The sequence below is a fragment of the Papio anubis genome, chromosome 7 (genome assembly GCF_008728515.1).
Source record: "Papio anubis isolate 15944 chromosome 7, Panubis1.0, whole genome shotgun sequence".
Taxonomy (NCBI): domain Eukaryota; kingdom Metazoa; phylum Chordata; class Mammalia; order Primates; family Cercopithecidae; genus Papio; species Papio anubis.
Genome location: NC_044982.1, coordinates 73,173,301 through 73,196,478, shown reverse-complemented (window position 1 = coordinate 73,196,478; position 23,178 = coordinate 73,173,301). Strand labels below are relative to the sequence as shown.

At 39.9% G+C, this 23,178-nt stretch overlaps 1 protein-coding gene and 1 long non-coding RNA gene across 2 annotated transcripts in view; both read left to right on the top strand.

Annotated features, from left to right (window-relative positions):
• The window catches only part of NPAS3 (neuronal PAS domain protein 3), an 861,019-nt gene that overhangs the window by 400,949 nt on the left and 436,892 nt on the right, over window positions 1–23,178 (top strand). Inside the window, 1 exon segment of the mRNA XM_017961099.2 lies at window positions 21,060–21,142. Within this exon segment, the coding sequence (XP_017816588.2) occupies window positions 21,060–21,142 (83 nt within the window).
• On the top strand, window positions 143–20,207 carry LOC116275939. The gene is made up of 2 exons (XR_004185398.1): window positions 143–2,443; window positions 12,898–20,207. It is a non-coding gene; the product is annotated as an uncharacterized LOC116275939 (long non-coding RNA).

Here is a 23,178-nt window from a genome sequence, read left to right as displayed (position 1 = left end):
GGGCAACAGAGTGGGACCCTGGTCTCTACAGAAAACAGAAAAATTAACCAGGCATGGTGTCTCATGCCTATAGTCCCAGCTACTTGGGAGGTGAGGTAGGAGGATCACTTGAACCCAGGAGGTTGAGGCTGCTCTGAGCTTTGATTGTGCTACTGCACTCTAGCCTGGGTGACACAGTGAGACCCTGCCCCCCACCCCCAAAAAAAGGAAATGTTAATTTCAAATTAGGATAATTTCAACTGTGATCTTTGCCCTCAAGAAAATTGGGATGTATTAGTTAGTTTTATAAACACAAATGTTTAGCTTTCAGTTTATAAAGCCATGAGAAAAAAAAAGTATTAAGCGGAGCTTGAGTTCCTAGGTGAGTCCGCAAAGCCTGTATACCCATCATGGAACCCAGGGATAAAATGGAGAATCCTTTCATGTATTACAGTTCCTGGGAACAGGATGTCTTATGGTCCTGAGGGAGGAGGAAATATCATTACCTCATCTGGGCACTAACATGGTAGGAAGCCGGGAAGCATTTCAAAATAGGTCAGTATTTTCCCAAATACCTTCCATCAGTGTTGCTGATGCCTCCTTACACCTGCCAATAAGTTCCTCCAGGCCACAAGTACCCAGTTATCCTAAGGTTACTCCATGTCCACCATCCTAAGTCTGCCACTGGGATAAGGGAGATAAAATAACCTTTACCTTGAAAGAGTTCCATGCTCAAAAATGCTCTTTTCCTCCACATTATCAAATTTCAGTTCTCTTAGTACAGCTCAGTTCCTCTAGGGATTAAGAGAAAAGCCAACTGGTGGCATCAGTTCATGCTGCTGTTGTGGTTTATTAACAATCTTTTTACCTACTCAGAAGATTCACTTTCTAAACAAGTATGTTTGCTAAGTCAGACCAATTTCTAATGGGGTTATTTGTATAATATTAGACACTGTATCAAAAGGTAAGGAAAATAACTCACAACATTTATTAAATGCTTTTAGAAAGACCACTCATAAATAGCTATTGGCACTGTGGGTTGTAAATAAGAATAGTCATCACAAATTAAAATGTGGGCACACACACAAGAAAATTATTAACAAAATATAAAATGGCTGCTAGAACAGTGTGGAATATGTTATAAGAGCTTAAAGCAGACTAAGATGCTTTCCCAACTATTCCTTGCCGGAGGGCATCATATGTGTGGCTGCTGAATGAGGAATGACAGGATTTGTGTAAACTGAGTTGAGGGTGACAGGTAGTTGGAGCCAAGAGAATAGTACAGTCCTTCGTTGGTGTCCATGGGGAATTGGTTCCAGAATCTCCCCCACAGATAACAAAATCCTTGGATGCTCAAGTTCTTGATATAAAATGGTGTAGTATTTGCATATACCCTAGGTACATCCTCCCATACATCATCTTTAAATCATCTCCAGATTACTTATAACACCCAATACAATATAAATTACATGTAAATAGTTGTTACATTGTATTGTTCAGGGAACAACAACAAAGAAAAGTCTGTACATCTTTAGTGCAGACACAACCATCCTTTTTTTTTTCCCCCCCCAAATATTTTCAATCTGTGGTTGGCTGGATCTGCAGATACAGGATCAGCCAATGCGGAGGGCTGACTCTGTAAGTAAAAGCACCAGAAAGTGAGTAAGGAGGAGCCTGTCTTCCAGGAAGGTCCCTGTTTCTCAAGAGTTCTTTTCCTGTAGGGGGAGAGAGGATTGGACATCAAGACAGGAATGTGTCGAGTATGCTCACATTTTGTATCCTTGAATTCACCTAACAACCCTATGAACAAGCATTTTAGAGAGGAGGAAATCAAGACTCAGCAAGACTCCATAACTTGCCTAATATCCCATAGTTGCCAAATAGCAAAGCCATGGTTGAAATCTCAGCCTGTCTGATTCCAGAACCCGAACTCTTCTTGTCATCCAGCTTCTCTCTCCCTTGCCACCATGAGGACCCCTCTGACCCAGCAAAACTGAGGGTGCAGAGGCAGGGAGGCTGGAGCCTTCTTAAGCATAGGTAATTTGTCAATTGAATATTGCATGTGGATAAACATCTTTAAACCCTATGTAGATAGGGAAAACTCTTGATATTACTGAAAAGTAATATCGACTTAGCAAACCTTCTGGAGAGAGGGCTCGTCGTGGAACCCCTGATTTGGAAACTATTAGAACAAGTGAGTGATTTGTAAACCATCTTTTAGACCAGTCAGAAACAGAGTGAGTTGTCCAAGACAAGATTGTTTATTTTTTGAAAATGTATCCAGTTTTGTCTGTTTTTTAAAGACGTTCTCGGTAGAATGCAGCGGAATTCTACTGCAAAAGCTCCTTTGTTCACATAGTAGTTCCAGTGTTTCCAGCCGTTTCTAGAGCCCAGGAGCCATGCCAAGGCCTGGAGCTCCCTTTCATGTCTGTGCAGTTACACAGAGAAGCTTCCTCTTCTATGGGTCTGTAATAGTTGATTTACTTGTCATTAGGGATGTGGCATGTTTCCTGTTTTTGGAAGAGGTGTTTAGGGTTAGAATTTTGTTGAGGGAGAGGGACTTAGTTTGGTGTCACTAAAATGCCTCCATTTGGAGTTAGGTCCCGGCTCCCTCCTATCATTTCCTGCTTGAGTTTTCACTTTTGCCCTTGCCAGGGTCCTCTCATTGCCCATGAGCCCTTCCAACCACGAGTGGGCAGCCATCAGAAACTGGAGGAACCACAGTACCTCCATTCCCCCATGAGTACAAAACCTCACGGGGGAATTCTGTCAAGGATGGAGGTCAGAAGCATGTTTCTAAGAAAATGAAATGTGAGGATTAACTATGGCTTTTCTTTATTTAGGCTAACCATGTCTATAATGTTGTAATTAGGACGAATTCTCCGCACTTGAATGTGTTGGTAGGAGTTTTATAGTTAAAAATATAATCTAAATGTTTTTCCTAGCCTATTTATATTGTTAAAAAACAGTTTCATCCAGAAATTGAAATAGAGGGGTAGGGCCCTGAATCCAAACCAGGTTACTAAGAGACATTCTCATCAAATTCTTTCCATGATAGAATTATTTCAGTTGCTTATGAAAGCTGAATATGTGTAATCATCTTTCCAGACCTGATTGACCATATTTTATTTAACAAATTAACTAGCTGATGGACCAACCCTCAAACAACCATGATTGTTATTAACCAGTGAGGTTTTTGCTGATCTCTGGATGTCTCTCATACTCAGATTCTAAGAAGTGATTTTTCATCATTAAAGAGATTTGCAGTATCATTATAGTTGTTTCTGCTCATCAACTTTTTGATTTTTTTGGCTTGTTTGAAAACTATTCTGACTGGCTACTTTGTTCCTTTTTTGTCATTTGACAGTCCACTTTGTTAGTTAGGAAACCAGATCATTTTGTACATTACGAGTAACTTGCTATTAGACTCCTTTTTGTTGGAACTGAATTTGTCCTTTTCCCGTCCTGATAGGAATATGAGCTTCCTGTGTTGGATCCCTGCTCAAAGGGAGCGAGGATGCTAGTGGCATGACTGGAGGGAGTACCTTTATATCCTTTTGTACAGTCTCTGGGTGGAATTGTTGAAGGACAGGAAATTCTTCTTTAGCAGGAGAAAGGTGTTTCCCACTTTGGTACAGAAATCTCACACTCCACGTCCTTTGGCACATCACTGACTGCTGGAGAGCATGAAGCCAGTGTTTACTGCTGGTTCTTGGGTGTTAAACAGCCCTCCACTGCTTTTATTGTACCATTAATTGCACTTAATGCAGCTGCATTTCTCGTACGCTTGGCTAGGCTCTGAAAATTAAGTAGAGGGTACTTTGTTATAAAATTCACTGTAATGAGCTCTGGTGGGACAGGGTCTGTTAAGTTTGAAATTACCTCGGGCCATTTCTAAAGGACTTCTTAAAATATTTCACATCTATAAAAGTTTGTAACTAGATAAATAGCCATGGAGAGTGTAAGACCAGGCAGGGGGAAATCCACATTTCTCCTCAGTGCATCTTTGATAAAATATGGATGTTTAGAATATTTAAGAGGCATGTTTGTTTTCTGCATTCTCCTCTGCCTTCCACGTTTGCTAAATTTCAACTTTCAGGCTGGCAGTATGTGCGTTCAGGTTTGGCTGTTTCACACCATGGTTTATACATACAGACTGCCCCCCTATTGTTTTTCTTCCTTTTGAATCTAAATCATACATTAAACTAGAATAAAAAATAGGACCCCCCTCTGGGTGTACATAAATTGGTTCAAGAAGGGATCACACCTCTAAGAACAAACGCACTGAAGAGACAGCTATAACTATTAGCCAATTAGTTTAATGTTACAACTACTAGCCGGCGCCTGAAACAGATTCGTGATACCTGACTAATAGATGCTTAAAATGACTTTAATTCCCCCAGTATTCTTAGCCTATATGACTGACTGCTGTAATGCTTTGCGGCTAATAAAATTTCAGATTGACTAATTTACTGGGTAGCTTTACCAAAACATCCAAGTAATCCGTACGTACTCATTAGAGACAGGTCCGGAACACTCCCTTAGGACTGATTTGAAAAACCTCACTGGGATCAGCCTCACTGAGCTTTAGATGCACTGGCACAAATCAGGTGGAGGATCTTCTATGGTTTTACTGCAGCAATTTATCTGAGTTTTGTAGTTAAAGTTTGAGCATGAGGTAATTAGAGCCCTCCAAGCTTGAAATTCATGAACCTTATTCCCCCTTTAATAGACTCTATACAAGCTTGCCAAACTCAGTGTCTGACTGATATATATATGGAGGCTTTGTTAAAAGCCTCTGGTCAAAAAAAAAAAAAAAAAAAAAATCAAAATCAGTTTTTCTTTAATTTCAACTCTTACATGTATAAACACGGAAGATTGCCTCGTGTTATAACTGAGGGTCAGTCAGCAGTCTGTTGTGCCCTTTGGAAATATACACTAGTCAATAATCAAATACCCGCAGCCGTGCAGCACCACACCTGCTGCCCAGATGGAGTCGACGACAAACATGACATGACCGATGAGGACTGGGGAACAGAGGGGTAAAATGCTGCAGTCTATTTGGTTTCTTCTACTCTGTATCCTCCTTAGAAAAAAAAATGGAAGCTAACTTTAGGCTGCTACCATTTTTGTAGTAGGAGTGCTTGGGTGTATGCATCTCTGCATTAAGCAGTCATAATTTAACTAAGCTTCCCAATGCCTACCATGTATATATGTATGTACACATAAGTATAAGAAAGCAACCATGCCATACCACTTCTTTTTGTGTACTCTCACAAAAGATTATTACACTCAAGATCCATAATATACAATCAATATTCAGCTATAGTCTTGAGGATTTTCATATATGCCAAGATACTCCATCTCTAATAAATGTTGCTATTATTCCAGTTTTGAAGAAGGGCTTGACATGTGATTTACTCTATAAAATCTGCAGTTTATGCATGTTCTTACTCATAAGTGGGAGTTGAACAATGAGAACACATGGACCCAGGGAGGGGAACATCACACACCAGGGCCTGTCTGTGGGTGGGGGGCTGGGAGAGGGATAGCATTAGGAGAAATACCTAATGTAGATGACGGGCTGATGGGTGCAGCAAACCACCATGGCAGGTGTATACCTATGTAACAAACCTGCATGTTTTGCACATGTATCCCAGAATTTAAAATATTTAAAAAATCTGCGATTTTAAAAAATTTACAAATAGCTCCGAGAATACACATGTTTGAGGAAGGGGAAAGGAGCTAATGTTTAGCAAATACCCCCTTATGGGTAGGATATTGTCCTAGGCACTTTACATACGCTATCTCATTTAATTCTCAAACAGCATGCTAAATAAAGCAGGTAGCAGTTCACCTTTCTGGTAACCACATTTCTCTGAGATTTTTCTAACTGGCCCAAGGCGGCACAACCTAGAAAGTGACAGAAAAGTCATATATACCACTTTGGTGACTTTCTTTAATCTTGCTCATCAAAAGCATCTTGTCAGCACTCATTTTTGTTTTGCTACAGAGAGATTAAAAATTCAGATTGAATTAAAATTTATTGTTTTATCACTATTTGCTAGGTGTGTGCTAGAAAACTGTCACACATTTAACCCTGGCCACAACTCTTTGGACTGGTATTATTATCTCACTCTACAGATGAGGAAACTAAGATCTGGATGTCAGATGTCTTATCCAAGTTCACCAACTAGTAAATGCCAGGGCTGTTATTTAGAAATAAAGGTTTCTGACTCCCAACAATTGTCTCCCACTTTTTGACCCCCAGCAAGTGTCATACTAAACTACAGCTGTCTTCCCATCTTTTTAAGTGTTTCTGAATACTTTCTGAATAAACATTGCAGGATCCTTTGATGGATATTGTAGAGGACAGAGCTAGACATATGTTGATACTAACAGTGGAAGAAATTCTTTCCAACAAAATCAAAACCAGTATAAGAGGGGAATAAACTTGCAACAATATGTAGAGCTTACTTCATCTCAACTTTGGGTAAAAATTTGAAGAAAATAATGACTTAACAGCAATGATGCAAGTGAATAAAAGTAAGTTAGTTCAAGAAAATGAAAGTGACTGTATAGGTCTTATCAAAACCTGAAAACCTCAAAGCAGACTGTCTCAGAGAGGAACAGAAATGAGAGGAGAGCTAAGGGGAGCAAGTTGAGGTGAGCATTTAGTATTTTCTTCTGAGTACTGAGGATGAAGTTTGTATAAACATTTTTGAAATTCCAGAAAAAAATCTCTTTCTCACTTGCCAGATAGAAAGTTCAACCTCAGTGATGATGAGGCAATGGCTTCTGTAAAAAAAAATTATTGGGAAACAAGGCCTTTTTGTCTGCCACATATAGAAATCTTGGCTTTCTCTTTATTGGCATAATCAAAATTCATTAAATAATGCATTTTAGTTTTCTTTGATGATTTAATATTCTTTTAGCTCACACCTGTGTATATTAATAATCACTTGCAATACTTGCCTGTGGGTATTTGACAGATCTTGGCTGCAAGGAAGAAATACTTGTTGCTTTTGCGATCCAGGAGTTGTAGGGACTCCAAAAGCAATTCCAAGTAACTCCTTTATTAATGACTTTTGGAGAACTTTTGCCATGGCAAGAGATACAAAGACAGAAAATTTGGAGCCAATCAGACCAGGGAAGAACATTTTTATTGATGAGTGAAGTGATGGATAATATTGGTAGCATGAAGTAAGGAGGAGGCCTCAAAACAGCATCATCCCAAAGTGGGGTCTTCCATTTTTTGCAGCATATTGGTATCTTTGTAAATCTCTATATATGACGTTTCATGTCTTTGTGAACCTGGTAGGAAAGTCACTCTAGAGACTGGAGTCCTTGCAAAGGACTTCCTATTTACACAGTGGAGAAAACCATGGTGAGACAGCTCTGATATAGCCTGTAGGACTAGCAGAATGGAGACTCATTAACAGTGGGCAAGAAGGGACAGAGGTTTTGGGGGAACAGTGATGGCTTGGGTTTAGATATATTCAGGCAGCTTTCCCTATCCAAGTCTAGCTCTGAATGTGTATTATAGATCATTATGTTGTTTAAACATCATCTGGAGGAGCTGGAGGCTGAGATCCCCATTGTGGGGGCTGGGCACCACACCATGGTACATTAAGTTTGTAGAATCAAGTTATAGTGAAATATTGAAAAAAATAATGTGTTGCTGATTTCTCAGCTTTATCTAAACTCCTGGTAATTTTGTAGCTTTTTAAAAAAGTTTTCCCTCTCTGTCTCATGGCTTTTGGTTGCTGCTGCTTCTCAGGGTATAAATATCAAAAGTCATTTTAAAAAAATCCCTTAACCTTGGGTATGTTCCCATTACTCTCCCTTCTTAGGAGAGTCATCCCTTACTCTCCTTTCTTTCCCTTCCAGATTTTCAGAAATGTTGACCTCTCATTTGCTGCTCAACTGACTGCAGCGCCCCTGCCCAAGATCTTCAGGTTTCTCCCATGACATTTGACAGAGTCCATGAGTCTCTCCTTAAAATGTCCTCTGTTCTTTCTAGGACACCGCTGCCTCTTTATCCACCCTCTCCTCTGGCTGGCTGCACTCAGGCTTTTGCTGGTTCCCCGCTTCTGCTTCTTTATAAATGCAGATGTTCTCCGGGCCCACTCCTATTTTGTCCTCCCATGGCTTCTAATCCCACCTGTGTGCTCATGACGTGCAGCCAAATCCTCGTCTCTGCCAAAAACTCAATTCTGCACCTCAGGCCCTTTAGGCATCACGATGGGCTTGTCCTAAAGACACCTCCCTTCAACTTCCCATCTTCTTCTTTTTTTTTTTTTTTTTTTGAGACGGAGTCTCGCTCTGCCGCCCAGGCTGGAGTGCAGTGGCCGGATCTCAGCTCACTGCAAGCTCCGCCTCCCGGGTTCACGCCATTCTCCGGCCTCAGCCTCCCGAGTAGCTGGGACTACAGGCGCTGCCACCTCGCCCGGCTATTTTTTGTATTTCTTAGTAGAGACGGGGTTTCACCGGGTTAGCCAGGATGGTCTCGATCTCCTGACCTCGTGATCCGCCCACCCATCTTCTTCTTAACACCCTCCTGCCTTCCTCAATGTCCTATCACAGGGAGGGAAGAAACCATTATGCTGTGTGCCAACTCAGACCCTTGGAATTCGTACTGCACTCTCGCTTTTCCCTTAGGAGTTAATCACAAAGCGCTCTTAATCCTACCCCCTAAATACCTTTAGAATTGAACCCCTCTCTACAGTCTTACTAACTTAGTTACTAGGGTCAACACGTCATCATTTATTAGCTAGACCGTGCAATAGCCACGTTTTCAGCTTTCCTCCAAACACAGTTCCACCCTCTGCACCATGCCTCGGGTAATACAACACACACACATGCTTGTGTCCCTCTGTGCTCTAACTTTTCAGATGAATGCTGAATGCCATGTGTGAACTGAGAACTCCTTTGCAGTGTTGATAGGGCCATTTGTGACTGGGCCCAACCTGTCTTCTCTATGCGTGAATCTCCCGTGTCTTGCTCAGCAGTTCGTGCCATTGCATGTGTTCTCTCTACCCAAATGCTCCCCTCATCCCCACCAATCCATGGCTTGTTTGCCTGGAAAACTAATACTCATGTCTAGCCCAGATGCTTTCTTTTCTCTTACATCTTTGAATTTCACTGGAGTTAGATGCTCCTTTTCCTGCAGTCCTCCAAGTAAAGAGTTACTTTTTTTTTTTTTTTTTTTTTTTTGAGACGGAGTCTTGCTCTGTCGCCCAGGCTGGAGTGCAGTGGTGCAATCTCAGCTCACTGCAAGCTCCGCCTCCCGGGTTCACGCCATTCTCCTGCCTCAGCCTCCGAAGAAGCTGGGACTACAGGCGCCTGCTACCATGCCTGGCTGATTTTTGTATTTTTGTAGATGGGGTTTCACCATGTTGGCCAGAATGGTCTCGACCCCTTGACCTCATGATCTGCCTGCCTCGGCCTCTCAAAGTGCTGAGATTCCAGGCGTGAGCCACTGCACCCAGCCAACCATTACTTTTTTACAGTTTGTATTTCTCTCTCCTGAGTCTCTAAGTTCCTTGAGGGTACTGGTTCCCTATCATTTCGTGAACCTGAGTTTTTCTCATCTCAGGGCCTTTATATTTTCTCTTCCCTTCACCTGGACATCATGTCCCTCTATTCCTATTATATCCTTGGAGAGGCTTTCCTTGATCTTCCATGGAATACAGAAATCTCTGTCCCTTCTTTTCCCTTCCCCTTTTAAAACTGTTCCTTCATACTGCTGCTTAGATGGAGATGTGCATGTGTTGTTGCTGTTATTGTTATCGTCTGGCTCCCCACTAGAATGCCAGGCCCATTTGTCTGTCTCCTTTGTTCACTCTTTGGTGGTCCATGGCCTAGCACTTAGTAGGCCCTCAATGGATCTTTAGATGAATGGTTGAATTATATCCTTTTCAACTAACAGTGCCTGGCACTGAGTAAGCACTCAGTAAAGTTTTATTAAAATAGGAAATACAGAGTATACCTTCAACCATGGTTAAATAAGTTCCCATTGCCTGAACTTGCCACACTGAAGAGACCGTTGGCTTCCTGGAAAAGAGAAGCAAGACAGCTGGAAAACAAATAAAAATGACTGGCTAGTGGCAAAGTCCGTTCTCATCAGAATTCTAGTTCAGTTATTCAGTTCAAATTTTTGGCAAGTGATGCAGATTCTTTTTCAGAAAATGTTGATTGATTGCACAGTTGTACCCACTTCATTTGCAAACCTTCATTATCTCTTTTTCCTTTCCTCCCTCTGTCTGCATTTAGAAGGGGAGGAGCAGTATATAATTCCACAAGGCAGTTTTTGTGAATAAACCAACTAACTGGCTGCTGCTTTCAGTCCCACAGTCTCCTCACAGAATACAAGTATCTGACTTAGTTGTGCATTCTCTCTTGACTGGATCTCCTTGCATTCATTCATTTGAGTATTCATTTGATTACTTACTCATTCACTCAGTGAATCAGTTGTTCAGTCCCACTGATGACACAGGGCATCTGTGGGTGCTTGGCTCTTGTCTAAAGCAAGAGTTCTTGACTTGGGGTCTATGGCTGTGTTTCAGAAGCTCTCTGGAATTTTTGTAATTGCATATGCAAAATTTTATGTTTGAATATTATCTTATGAAGAGGGTTTGTTTAAACAGCCCTGTTATTCAAAGAAAGAAACATATTAAGAACCTCTAATAGAGAAAGGCTTGAACTCAGCCTTGAGTCTAAATAACAGGTCTTCAAGTTAAGTGTTTTTTTCTTAATTCATTGTATGGTAGTGATAAGTATGAGAATACTGCTTAGATATGTTCTTGATTCTAGGTCTGACAGTCTTATAAGCCTGTTTACTAATCTGCACCCTCCAAATTGTGCTCATCTTTCTTACTTATTTTCTAACTTTCCCTGAATCATAGCCTCTGTAGGTATCCAACAGTCAGGCAGCAAGGGTGATGCAGACCTTGATCAGCTAACATAAGTAAGACCTAGCTCCTGCGTAGTTACCATTGAAAATTGTGTGGGCTTTTGTTTATGTGAAATTAGAGGGAAGATGGTGGGGTTGTAAAAGCTGATTTCAGTTTGCAGTGGTGGTGGCTATGTACATTTATCTCATCAAGTTATGTCTGAGGCATTCAGCATCTTAAAACGAATGCCAATTACTGCTGGAATAGGGCATGAGTGAATCCTTCAAAAGAAAATTCAGTGGGCAGTTGCTGACACTCAGTGAATTGCTGGCTCTTTGCCCAAGTGTGTGTGAAATGTTTGCACTGGTTTGAGGCCCTGATTGCAGTTGGCTCGCAGGGTTTGTGGTGACACTATAGATTTGATAGCACACTGTAGGAAAGGCAGGAGCTGGTGACAACATACAGGGGAAAAAATTTCTAATATTCCTGTTAAAATTGGGATAAAGATAGCTGTTGAGAAAAGTCATCTTTGGCCCAGCCTCTGCTTTTCACAACAAAGAGGAGAGAGCTGACATGTGCCGAGCGCCCCTGTGGGCTGGGCACTGTGCTCTAGAGTGTTCGCTCATTCACAAGTATTTATTGTGTGCCTCCTGCGTTCTGGGCCCAATTCTAAATGCTGGGTTTCGGCAAAGCACAAAATGAGTCCTCTGGCTTGGAAAGGTAACATGCTAGTGGGAGAGACAACACTATGCAAATAAGCTGCAGGAGAGCAAATGAAATCAGGGCGGGGCATGTCACATGTTCTCACAACTGCTGTAAGAGGCATTAACCCTTTTGACAGAATGAGAAATTGAGGTCCGTGGAACCTAATTTGTCTAAGACCACCCAGCTAATTAGAGAAAAATGGAGGATTTAAAAATTGGTCTGCCTGACTCCAGAACCCCAATCCTTTCCTGTGTGCACAGTTGTCTCCCCATCATGTGACCCCTCCCATTGAGGTCCTTCTCCCAGCGGAGAGGACAAGCACATCCTGGAAATGTATCAGATATTCTACAGTAAGTGACTTGAATCACAGAAGTGCCCTTCAGAACACGCTGGCTGGTGACTCGGTTGCCCAGCACGGTGCCAAGCCAGATGCTGTGATACAGGTGTACATGTCAGGGTTTTCATCTAAGCAGTGGTGTTTAGGTGGAGGGGGAGAGAGAATTGTAAAGTTGAGGTTTTTGGACAGTGCCGAATGAACATTGGTTTACCAGTTGTAATTATGCGACTGTTACGCAGTATTGAGCCCCAAGAAGGCACTGTGAGTGGGGTCCCAGTCCCTCAAGTTTCTAAGAATATGACAGTCCATCATTGTTGCAGCTTAAGAGAAAGCAAGTTGGCGTGGGCAGGATGATGCACCTGTAACATGCATGTGTAGCTATGTTAACATGCTTTTGCCCTTGCCTTTGTGTCTCATCAGTAGATCCCAGGGTCCTGGCCATGATAGTGCACTGTTCATGTAATTTCACTCCATACTTCTGTTCTGGCAGCACCTTACTCTGAGGCCTTCCCTGACTCCACCTTTCCCTACCTCCATCCTCAGTTGAGAGTTGTACTTTTATTGAATATTGTTCATTTGCTTATATGTCAGTGTCCCACTAGACTCTGATCATCTCGAGGGTTAGGAGGTGCCTTTTCATTTTTATATTCCCTGACACAGTGTCCAGCACAGATAGAGGCTCAACAAATAGTTCCCATGGATACTTTTAGCTTTCTTCTGCCAATGTATCTAGAAGTGGAAATAGGAGCCTGGCTTATATCCCTAGCACTTTGATCAATGGGGTTAATACCTTCCGTATTATAAGGCCTCACTACATTTTGGATGAATAAATGTAATTCCGTAGCTTGAGACTGTTGAGCTTTGGAAATTGATCGGAGTGACTTTTCAATAGCAGGTGCTGTTATAAGCAGAGTCTTGTGTCCCTTGGGCCAATACCCCACTGCTTCACAGAACTCTTTATGTTGACTCTTCTTTTGGCAGGAAACAAGTTACTGAGCATGATGCCAAGCATTGATGCGGCCCAAAAGCTAAAGAGAGACAGTGAGAGAGAGAGAAAGAGAGAGAGAGAGGATGACTGAATATATGAATGGAGGAACAGGAGAGAGAAGAGGGAGAAGGCAAGAGACCTTGTGTTCTTTCTCCCACAGAAACACAAACTGTTTCCTGCAGAATCAACGTTAGCTCCCTGTTGTATCAGTGGCCTACGAAGGAGTAGTGGGTGAATGGAGCATTAGACTGGAAGTAATAAGGTTGTGCCTGACTTACCTCAGTATTTGTAGCAGATGTTACAAATGTCATAACACGAAGCTTTGGGATCTGACTGAAAACTAAAAAATCGAGATACCAGATGTGGACGTCTTCCTTTTACCAGCAAGTGCAACTGACACTGCACAATTTCAGTGGTAATCTCCACCCCCTTCCTACTGGGTGGAATCATGCCATAACTGTTTGCTTGCTGCTGAGGTCAGAGGAGGTAACAGCAGTAAAGCGGCACTCATTGGAAAGGCTTTTAAGACAGTTTGCAAAATGAAAGTGTAATCATCCTTTCCTCCCTCGAGGGAGTGTACCAAATGTAACCCTCATTAAAAATTTAACTGCTCAAAAAAAAAAATTAAGTGTATTTGTAGGGAAGATAATTTCTACCAATGAAAAGTCAAGTATTAAACTTTGCGAAGTTAGTGCTGTATTCACATCCCAAATTTGATATGTTCTCTTTGTCCCTCCCTTTGAGAGCCGTTATCACAGAGCTCACGGTGTCTTTCTGTGAACCGTGGGCTTAATTCATGAGAGACACATGGTATCCCTGCCTGACATATGTACAGTAGGTGTTTTGTAGAGGAAAGTGTTCACTGGAAGAAGAAGAATTTAAACAACAGAAGCAGTTCAAAGCTAGAACCTGCAGATTGTACTCAGAAAGCAGGGCACCTTCTTACATCAGGAATGTGTTCGGACTTGGAGCCTGGACAGGGATCTGTGCTGCCCGCTCTGCATGGCCCACTGGCCTCCTCTCACACACAGGTCTGCCTCACCCAGTGGACTGGATCTTTGTCAGCTTCACATCTGGAGTCCCCACAAAGTGCCTGCCTCAGCCTGAGGTTCAGTACCTATTTGCCACCATAGCCCTGACACCAGAAGAAATTAGTTTCTGTCTTCTTGGTCTGTTCATGTTAGATTAAAAATCAAGACTCGCTAGCCCTTAAAGGTCCTCCTATTCTATATTCTTTATTCTGAAGTCACGTTATAACTGTCTCACTCCCCAAACTTCCCCAAATTGGGTGGTGGGAGCAGGAGGGAGGTGGTGGATACACCCCAGCATACTCCATATCTCTGCTGGGAATCTAAAGATAGGAATTACTTTTGGGGATGATCTAATTTTTTACCTTTTATTTATTTTGTAAAGAAAAAGAGGAAATTCTCATTTCTTTCACTGTGTAAAGGGAATTAAATAGTTAACTTTAAGCTTTACATCCAAAATCAATCCCTGTGACATCAAGTGGTTGAACCCAATAAATACTTAGGAAAGCCTTGGATGTTTTTTAAGTTGTTAAGGACTAAAGTCCAAAAAAAAAAAAAAAAGTACTCTCTCTTTTATAGTCATTGTTCTTCTGGAATAATTAAGCAAGTAAAATTGGAATGGTTGTGTAATAACTACCATATTTTTTAAATTAGAAAGAGCATGTTTGGAGTCTCAGGTACATCAGGGATGTCCTCTTCTTTTAGGCCAGTCCACTCCTCAGGACCCCTTGCATCTCTTGAGGATTTCCCTCATGTACCCCACTCCCCACGCTTCAGCCCAGGCTGTGGATCATGCCTGCATTTTCCTGAGGTTCTGTCCTCCGAGACGTTGACTGTCAGATGTTGACCTCATTCCCTCAAGTGCTGTCACTCCAAACAGCAGCTTAACCCACTGCCTTAAGGATCTCATTGTCAAGGGGAAGTGGGGTTCTCTCTTGAAGAATGTTAATCACCCCATATGTAGACCGTGTGAGGGACATACAGTAGTTCCTATAGTAACTACCAGATTGTTGAAGAAAGGCCGTTTACCCCTTTTCTAGCTACAGAAGGAGAAATATCTGCCTAGGAATTCTCATTTCCCTCAATGGAAAAGAAAGGTGGGTGGGCAAAGTGAACCTTTAAAATGGAAACTTTGTACTAAGAGGTCCCTGTAATTTTTGCTGACCAAATATACAAAACATTTTCAAGACTTACTACAGTGATATTTGGTTGCTATTTCACATTTAGAAGACTATGCCATTTTAGTGTAGAAAATGATAAACATATTCAAAAATCATATGAATACTATTTAATTCTCAAGAAGATGAGAAGTGCATAGTAAACACTCCCTTGACTAAACAGATCAATTAGACATTGTATGTTTTCTCCTTAGTTCTTTAATAGTTGAAGCAATATAAATATACTTCTTTAAGAAAAGCAGACATGGTTTATTTTTTCCCAAAAGCAGTTCATTTATAAGTATTAAAACTTACACAGTCACGTGGTCCCTAATTATTTTACCTAATGCAGTCAACCCATACTTAAATGGTGGAAGATATTTAAATATGTATTACATCAAAAAATTTTGGATCATCATAAGACTTCTTAAAGTTTCAATTGCATTGGATTAAGTATTCTTTTTTGTCTAAATTGGTGGTCTAACATGTTAGTAGGTCTAAGGAATTATGAAGAATAGATTTTTTGCTTTTAAAAATCCCCTAAATAGGAATTTAAAAATAAACCCAAAGTGTACTACTCCTGAATACATGAGGTTTTTTTTCTAGTATTTATTTATCAAATATGTGATTAATCATGTGCCCAATTAACAATGCGTGTCCCTATTTCTCTTCTACAGTCATCATTTATCCTATATTTTAATAGTAGACACTAATCTTGATGAAAGTACACTGAAAAAGCACTGTTGTTCTTTGTTTTCATATATATATTTCATATATATGTTTTTATATATATATGAAAACAAGTAACAGAGCATCATATATATATAGATAGATACTGCGTGAAATGATATTGCATGAAAACTTCACATACAATGCTTTCAACAACAGAATTTCAGTTGTCACATTGCTATATGGGTTTAGCTGGTACCCAGTGTTATTTCAGTTTCTTCTCCAAACCTGAGAATCTACCCGTGTCTAAGGCATGCACAAACACTGAGGAGTTTTGTATTGAAAGAATACAATTTGTGAACATGGACCTCCCAGAAGGCAGAGTGGTGAGAGCCAGTTTCAGAATAAAGACTTAGCTTATATTACATGCAAACTGAGAAATTTTAATTTTGATAGGGAAACAGATACACACATTCATACATACCTCCTGAACTTCTGGGGCTCCTGGGAAAACCCTCCCTGGCTTCTTTGGCCCTACAGTGAGGAAGGCTAATTGAGATTCTTCAAGGGAAATCCCTTTCCTTTTCTTTATAGCCATGGAAAGACTCATTAAGCATTCTATATTCCATTCTTTCTTAGCTCCTGACTTTGCTCAGCCAAAGCCCAGGGAGTCAATGTCCAGGGATTCCATTAAGCACGCCCTTTAGTGCTCCCTTCCCCCAGGCTCAGTGTGGGAACAGATCCTTGCCCCTTAGATGAAGGATTCAGAGGGTAGCTCTCAGGAGTAACTGGGCATGAAGCCTGCCTTTTTGCCAGGCGTTCCTGAGATACTACCTGCTGAACTTTAAGACTAACGCAGTAAGGTGGATGCCTTACTGCCCTCCACCTTATGGGGGAGGATAAGAAATATTATCTTGTTCTCCAAACAAGATACCTCTGAAATGATCTTTCCGATCCACCAGTGGCTGCCTTGGCCTAATAAAACAATCCATTGGAAACCCTGCCTCGCAGTGTCACACTGCTCTTCACTTCAGAATACCTTCGTCAAGCGATCCCTCCAATAGCAAGCCCCTCTGTGGCTCTCTGCCTGTGGTCCACCTTCCCATTGTGAACCCTGCTGGCGAGGAGCTGGGGTTATGAAGGGAAAGGGCAGGGCACAAGGCAAGTCGGGCTCGTGACTTTTCCCCTTTCATTATGTGTGTCCACCGAGCTGTCCTGCTTCTGTTTTGTAATGGGTTCTTCCATGGCAAGCTGACCTTTCGGCTGAATAGGTCAAACTCCCACTGAGCGCTAATCCTCAGCCCTCCTCACGTGAGTACCTCCCCTGAGGTGAGGAGCACCGGTTAGGAATATGACTGGGGGGGCCTGGTGTATTCCCCAAAGAAGGGTTGCCTTTTACTGCACTGAATTCATTCTCAAAGACCACCGTGTGAGGTTATGCTGAAGGATCCAGATTAGAACTCTTCTGCTGACATTGTGGAGGGGCAAAACTAATTTTTCAGATACGTGTTTTAGACTGTGGTTCCCCTGTGTATCTTCTCCTTTTTAATGAGAGAAAGGCCAAATGCACAGTCTTAGTGATTCATCAGATCATTTTGGATTTCTGAGACAATCAGAATTTTCCTAGTTGATTTTTTAAAAAATGAATAAACCCTTCTCCGTATATTTCTCTTCCATTTAAAGTCTCTTAAAACTCTAGGTGTTTTATTTTTAACCCTTGTAAAACATGAAATAGTAGAGTTGTGGTGTATGTTGATAATTATATACCAGACCTAGTTTTGTTTTAAATGTCATTAAAAATGTTTTGGACTATTTATTAGGTTTTGTAACACTAGTTACCTTATACTAGCTAGAAATTTTCAACATCAAGTAGGCATTTAGCACACGTTGAATTGAATTTTAAGTTGAATTCCTATGGCTTGGGCTTTCTGTTTTATACTAGTTTGTATACGCTGTTCAACTCCTGTAGCTCCTCTGTCTCACTCTCAGTGAGCTGGTAACATAATCTTCACAGACAAGTGGTTGCACATTCCATTTATTTAGCCCGTGTGTGTGTGTGTGTGTGTGTGTGGTGTGTGTGTGTGTATAGGTTAATTTTTTTAGTGTTCTTTAAATTTCAGAAAATAGTCTTTTAGTTGAACAAACACATAAATGAAATATGTCAGTAGATCAGTTGAAACAGTGATCCATTCCGCAATAATAAGTGTACAGTATGTCTGGGCTACCAGATGGTTTTAGTCACTGTCAATTTCCAAAATACAGAAGTCTGAGAGAGCTTCATAAACAATGTATTACTTTTTTGAGGATGACAGATCCCATTGAGGAAATGCTCCTTTAGTTTTTTTTAGATCATTAGTGATACTCTATAAACATAATGAGATTAACATGGAGAAACAAAGTACCTGTGTTTGCAGTATTCTTGAGTTATCACATTATTGTCTCAGTTCTCAAAATGCCAAATGTGATAGGATAAGTGCAAGATAAAAAGTACATATTTAACATCTATTCAGTTAGCATTAATGCTCAAGTTAAAACTGGGCTCCTACCAGGGGCATAATGGGCTCCTGTTTAACATATTTATGTTGGTTGTAAAATTAGGAACTGTCATTACAGCCCACATCACCTGTGTAAGTGCAAAACATATAAATCAAGAGAAGTTCCAGTGACATAAAAATGCCATTGAGTAGAATAGCATGAAACTCCTTGCAAGATACTTGTATATTATGCTAGCGTGTATGGGGGTGCACACTCAGATTTCTAGGGGGTTTGGAGAACAAAGAATAACTATACAGATAGAACTCATGGATGAAGACATTTCCTCAGAGCACAGCCTGAACCCTAGTGGAGAAACGGCAGGAAAAGAAAGGCCATCAATAGCCAGACTTGAATAAACCCCCACACAGCCCCACAGAAGACAACAGCCTCTATGCTTTCAGAAGGCATTTGAGCCGCTTTATGTTGTTACTGGAGCTTTCATCTTGGGCCTCCTAAGTAAGTGAACTTTTCTGTGATGTTTTAGGGTTCCTTATAATCTGGTGGCTGTTATTCCCTTGGCCCCCTCGTAATCCAGTTCTTTGTAGAATGATTTCTGTTATCTAAAATTAGGTCTTTTTTTTTTTTTTTTTTTTTTTTTTGGTGATTTATTTTGAACTTTGTAATTGGAGGCCCTGAAGTGCCCCCCCCCCCGCAATTATGAGCTATTAATAAGGAGCTTTCTGAATCCTAATTACTGCCTCAAAAACAGAGTGGACACTTGAGAAGTTTTTCAACTCCCCCGCTTCTCCCTCCCAAAAGCCACCCACCCCCATAATCTAAAAAAAAAAAAAAGGCTGCAGATTTTATTCATGTGGGATCATTCACACCAAGCTACCATAATGTGCAATTAACACTCTAGAAACTGAAAACAGTATTCAGCAAGACAGCTGCATTATCAAAAATGCCAAAGGAGTTTTGAAGGGAGTAATGTGCATGTTAGAATAGGAAATTAATCAGAAATGTGCACACCCACATACACACAGTAGTACTGTCTTAAGTATATCTGAATATTAAAATTGTAAAAACCCTATGTCTGTATTTATAATAAAGATTAATCTCAGCATAGTAAACTGATTTTTCTGTTTTAAGATTTTTAGTTGTGTGTTTTGCTTCTGAAGCAAATGAGGAGGCTGGAGTAGAGATCTCTAAGATCCCTTCCAGCTGGAATATTCTTTTGATAATAATCACTCTTCAATTATATTTTATAAATTTTCCCATTGAAAAAAATGCGTCTGTTATTTTTCTCTTGTCAGTAATAATGATACTTAACACACACGCATTTTCACAGTGCCTTGCAGACATTGCAGACGCAAACTCACATTTGCAGGGATGAACTCCCTACTTTGCATAGCACAATAATCACAAGTGCATTTATATTATAATCCCTACTAAGCTATGGAGCCAACTGACCAACTTAGTAACTGAAATGCAACAGAATTATCCCAGCAGTATTTCACTGGAATTTTCTTGTCAACTAGCTGAAAGTGTTTCTGAAAGTAAGAAAGCAGGGATTTTGATTTTATTTTCAATTAGTAGTATCTGGGCTTGAGAGAGCAGAGGTTTGTAATAAAATTTTCAAGAAAAGCAGGAAGATATGGGGAATTTACTTGTTAGAAATATAGAAAGCATCTGAATCTTTTCTTTCATAAATCAGTGTAAAGAGAATGGATTTTTTATGATGTCCTCACTTCTGATTTCTGTATGTTACTTCCCCTTTTGTCTATACATTTGTTCTGACCACAACGCATCCCTGGAGTCTCCCTGAATCTGCTGTGATTCTGGGGGCTGCTTGATCTGTGAATAGTTCATTGCTCAATTATACGCCATTAAATTAAAAAGAAAGAAAGAAAGAAAAAATAGGCAGAAGAACAGGTTTAAAACAAATTGGCACCCCACGTTAAAAAAAAAAAAAAACATAAACAGATGACACTCAATTCTGAATCCCGCAGTTATTATGCATTAAACCCCCTTTTGTTAAGGATTATGAGGACTCCTTGTGTGGTAGGCATCTGCAGGCAAAGCGTGTGAAGCTTGCCTGGAAGAGGATTGAGTCTTAGTGAGAAAACAGGAGTGTTCGGGAACTCCAGATAAGAAACTGTCACTGTCCTGGTGAGGCACATGCTGGCCAAGGATCTACCTGGGCTTCTTGTCAGTCCTATAGGAATAGTTACACATGAATATGCAGTAAATGTGAAATCCAGCCATCTCAGGATGCTTAACACTAGTGCAAATGATCATGAATGAGAATGTCTTATCCAATATGTTGTGCTGATTAAATTGTGATGAAGTTTTTGCATTAGAAAATATAAAAAGTTTTCTGTTTGTTTTTTTCTAGCCTAGAAGATGTAAGCAGTTTAGTTTTCTCTGGGGTAGGGTTGGAGGGGAGATAAGGCAGTATGCAGATGCTTAAAAAAAATCAATACCTTAATTTTAAGAAAAACAGTGTACTAATTTATTTTAAAGGAACCTGAACATTGACATGTTTTTATTCCGGTATAGGGAAAACCATCCAAAAGGAAAATGTTTAAAGTCTGAATGTATTTTTTTTTTTTGATGTTTCTAAAAGTCAATATTCTAGGTTGAAAATTCTAGGTTGAAAACCTAGGCTATTTTATGCTTAGACAACTCAGAACTAAAATTAATACTGGGTGGTGGTTCAGATCTCATTGTTATACTAGTCAATGATGCCATTCAAGAGAAACTAAGCTGAAGGTAGGAATCAGAGCTCCAACTTAATTGTTCTGTTTTCTTTCTTTTTCTTTTAAGTTATAGGTACACAGCGAAGGAGAAGCCCCAGTGCACTAGCCATTGAAGTATTTGAAGCACATTTGGGAAGTCACATTTTGCAGGTACTTTTAAAACAAAAAGAAACTTGCTTATATTTTACTAAGAAAAAAACCATATGTTTAGTCTTTTTTTAAAAAAGAAAATTTTTTTAAATGTCAGCTGTATATTTGACTGTTGTGATTTTATCTTGGAATTCCGAAATTCTTATGAGTTTATTTTTTTCTTTTTAGAAAGCCATCCTTTGAGAGAATGTTAATGAGAAAGGGAGGGCAAGTATTATTTGTGCTGAAATAATTTAGATGAATTGCACTATTTAGTTGATGCGCAATGTGTAGTAACTGGCTGTTCCCAGAATGGTTGTGTGCGTGCCGTATTTGTAAGTGGATCTATGTGTGCGTCTTTGGAGCTATATATTGTTTTTGGGAGAGCAAAGTTTCATTGTGAAAGTACTGTGATTTTTTTTGTGTGTCGCCAAATTTCAGTTCTTTGCTTGAGTTCATATTTGTGAGTGCTTCCAATCTTAATGTTTGCCTCCCCAAATTAGAAATTTTCTCAGGGTAAAATATAGTATATTTAAAAATACTAATAAAAGGAGACAAATAATAATTGATTTTGCCAATGAACTTCATGATAAATAAATGTTAAAGGTCGCTAATATGAAACTGTAGTTACTTAGCCCTAGAGAAAATTCATTGCAAACTCATCATCTCACTTACTCAAAACTTTTTTTTTCACTAAGACTTTGCCATCGATTCAACACTTCTGCCTTCAACCATAGAAAATTGTGCCACATTGGTACTGCTCCCAGGATAAATGTTGCCATGGCCACTTTTTTTAATCTGTGAAAGATACGCCTTTTGACATAGAATTGGAGAAGCAGACAAGTTTGGGATATGTAGGCCACTTACTGTATTTGGAAAAGGTAGCTATGTTTTTCTGAGATAAACTTTGGAGTAAAATAAAAATATACTCCAGATCGCTGTTCATTCAGAGTTTATAAATAGGGCCTTTATGGTGCTTTCATTTTCTAGGTTGTCAAAAGTAATATTAAATTTAGCATATTATCTTTCAACTATGTGCATTAGGAAACTATTATGTGATTCTGCGTTTAAAAAAAAAAAAAGCTCATAGTCAATCCTGGTGGTTCTCCAAAGCAGTGCCTTTACTGGCAGTTTCAGAATCACCCAACACTTGTTCATAGGATGCATTCTTGGGCCTCGATCTACACCTACTAAATCAGAGTTTATAGGGTAAAGTCCAGGAATTGGTGGTTTTTAACAGTCTTCTGAGATAATTTTGATGTTCCATCAGGTCTGAGATAGCACCTTGAGCATTTGCAAGTTTAAAGCCCTAAGAAGTCTTACTTTATATTTTTGTTTACTCTTATTTCTCATTTATCCATTAATATCTGTTAATATCTCATAGAACTGATGTTTCTTGAAATACACCTTGGGAGTTGCTATTCTATTGTGTACTCAAAATTTTGAATTACCTTTGTTGCAACCTAGGATTAGTTTCAAGGATACAGAAAGGATCATATTTCTTTCTAGGTCTTCAAATTTTTATTTCCTTTTTTCTTACACATACTTTGTTCAGAATCTCTATTATAGGTTTTGTATGGGCCATGATATATAAATTAGTAGACTCTGATGTGATTCAGGACTATTCCTGTTTCTATTCTGAAGCAGTCAGAAATTGTTACCTAAGACTTAGTCAATGAAAAATTATTCAGAGACTAGTCCTAGATTATTATCTTCTAAATTCTTTCTGGAAATCATGACTCCACAGGACTATGAGTAAGGTGTCTCAGTAACTGCAAGAATTGAAGACTAACACAAACTTAGGAGTTTGAATCAAATGTAAACTCAGTATAAATACATAATGTAAAATGGCTCTCCCAAACACTAAATCAACATTATACTTCATTGAGAGGATATAGGACCTAGAATGGGGCTGCAAGCTCGTTCCCATTTTGGGTGGGCCACATTCAGACACGACACTGTGGTTGCATCAGCCATCACACCAACCTAGACAGCTGGATGCCATTTCGAGTAGAATAACCAGACTGGTGAGTAAACTAGAAATCATATTACGTGAA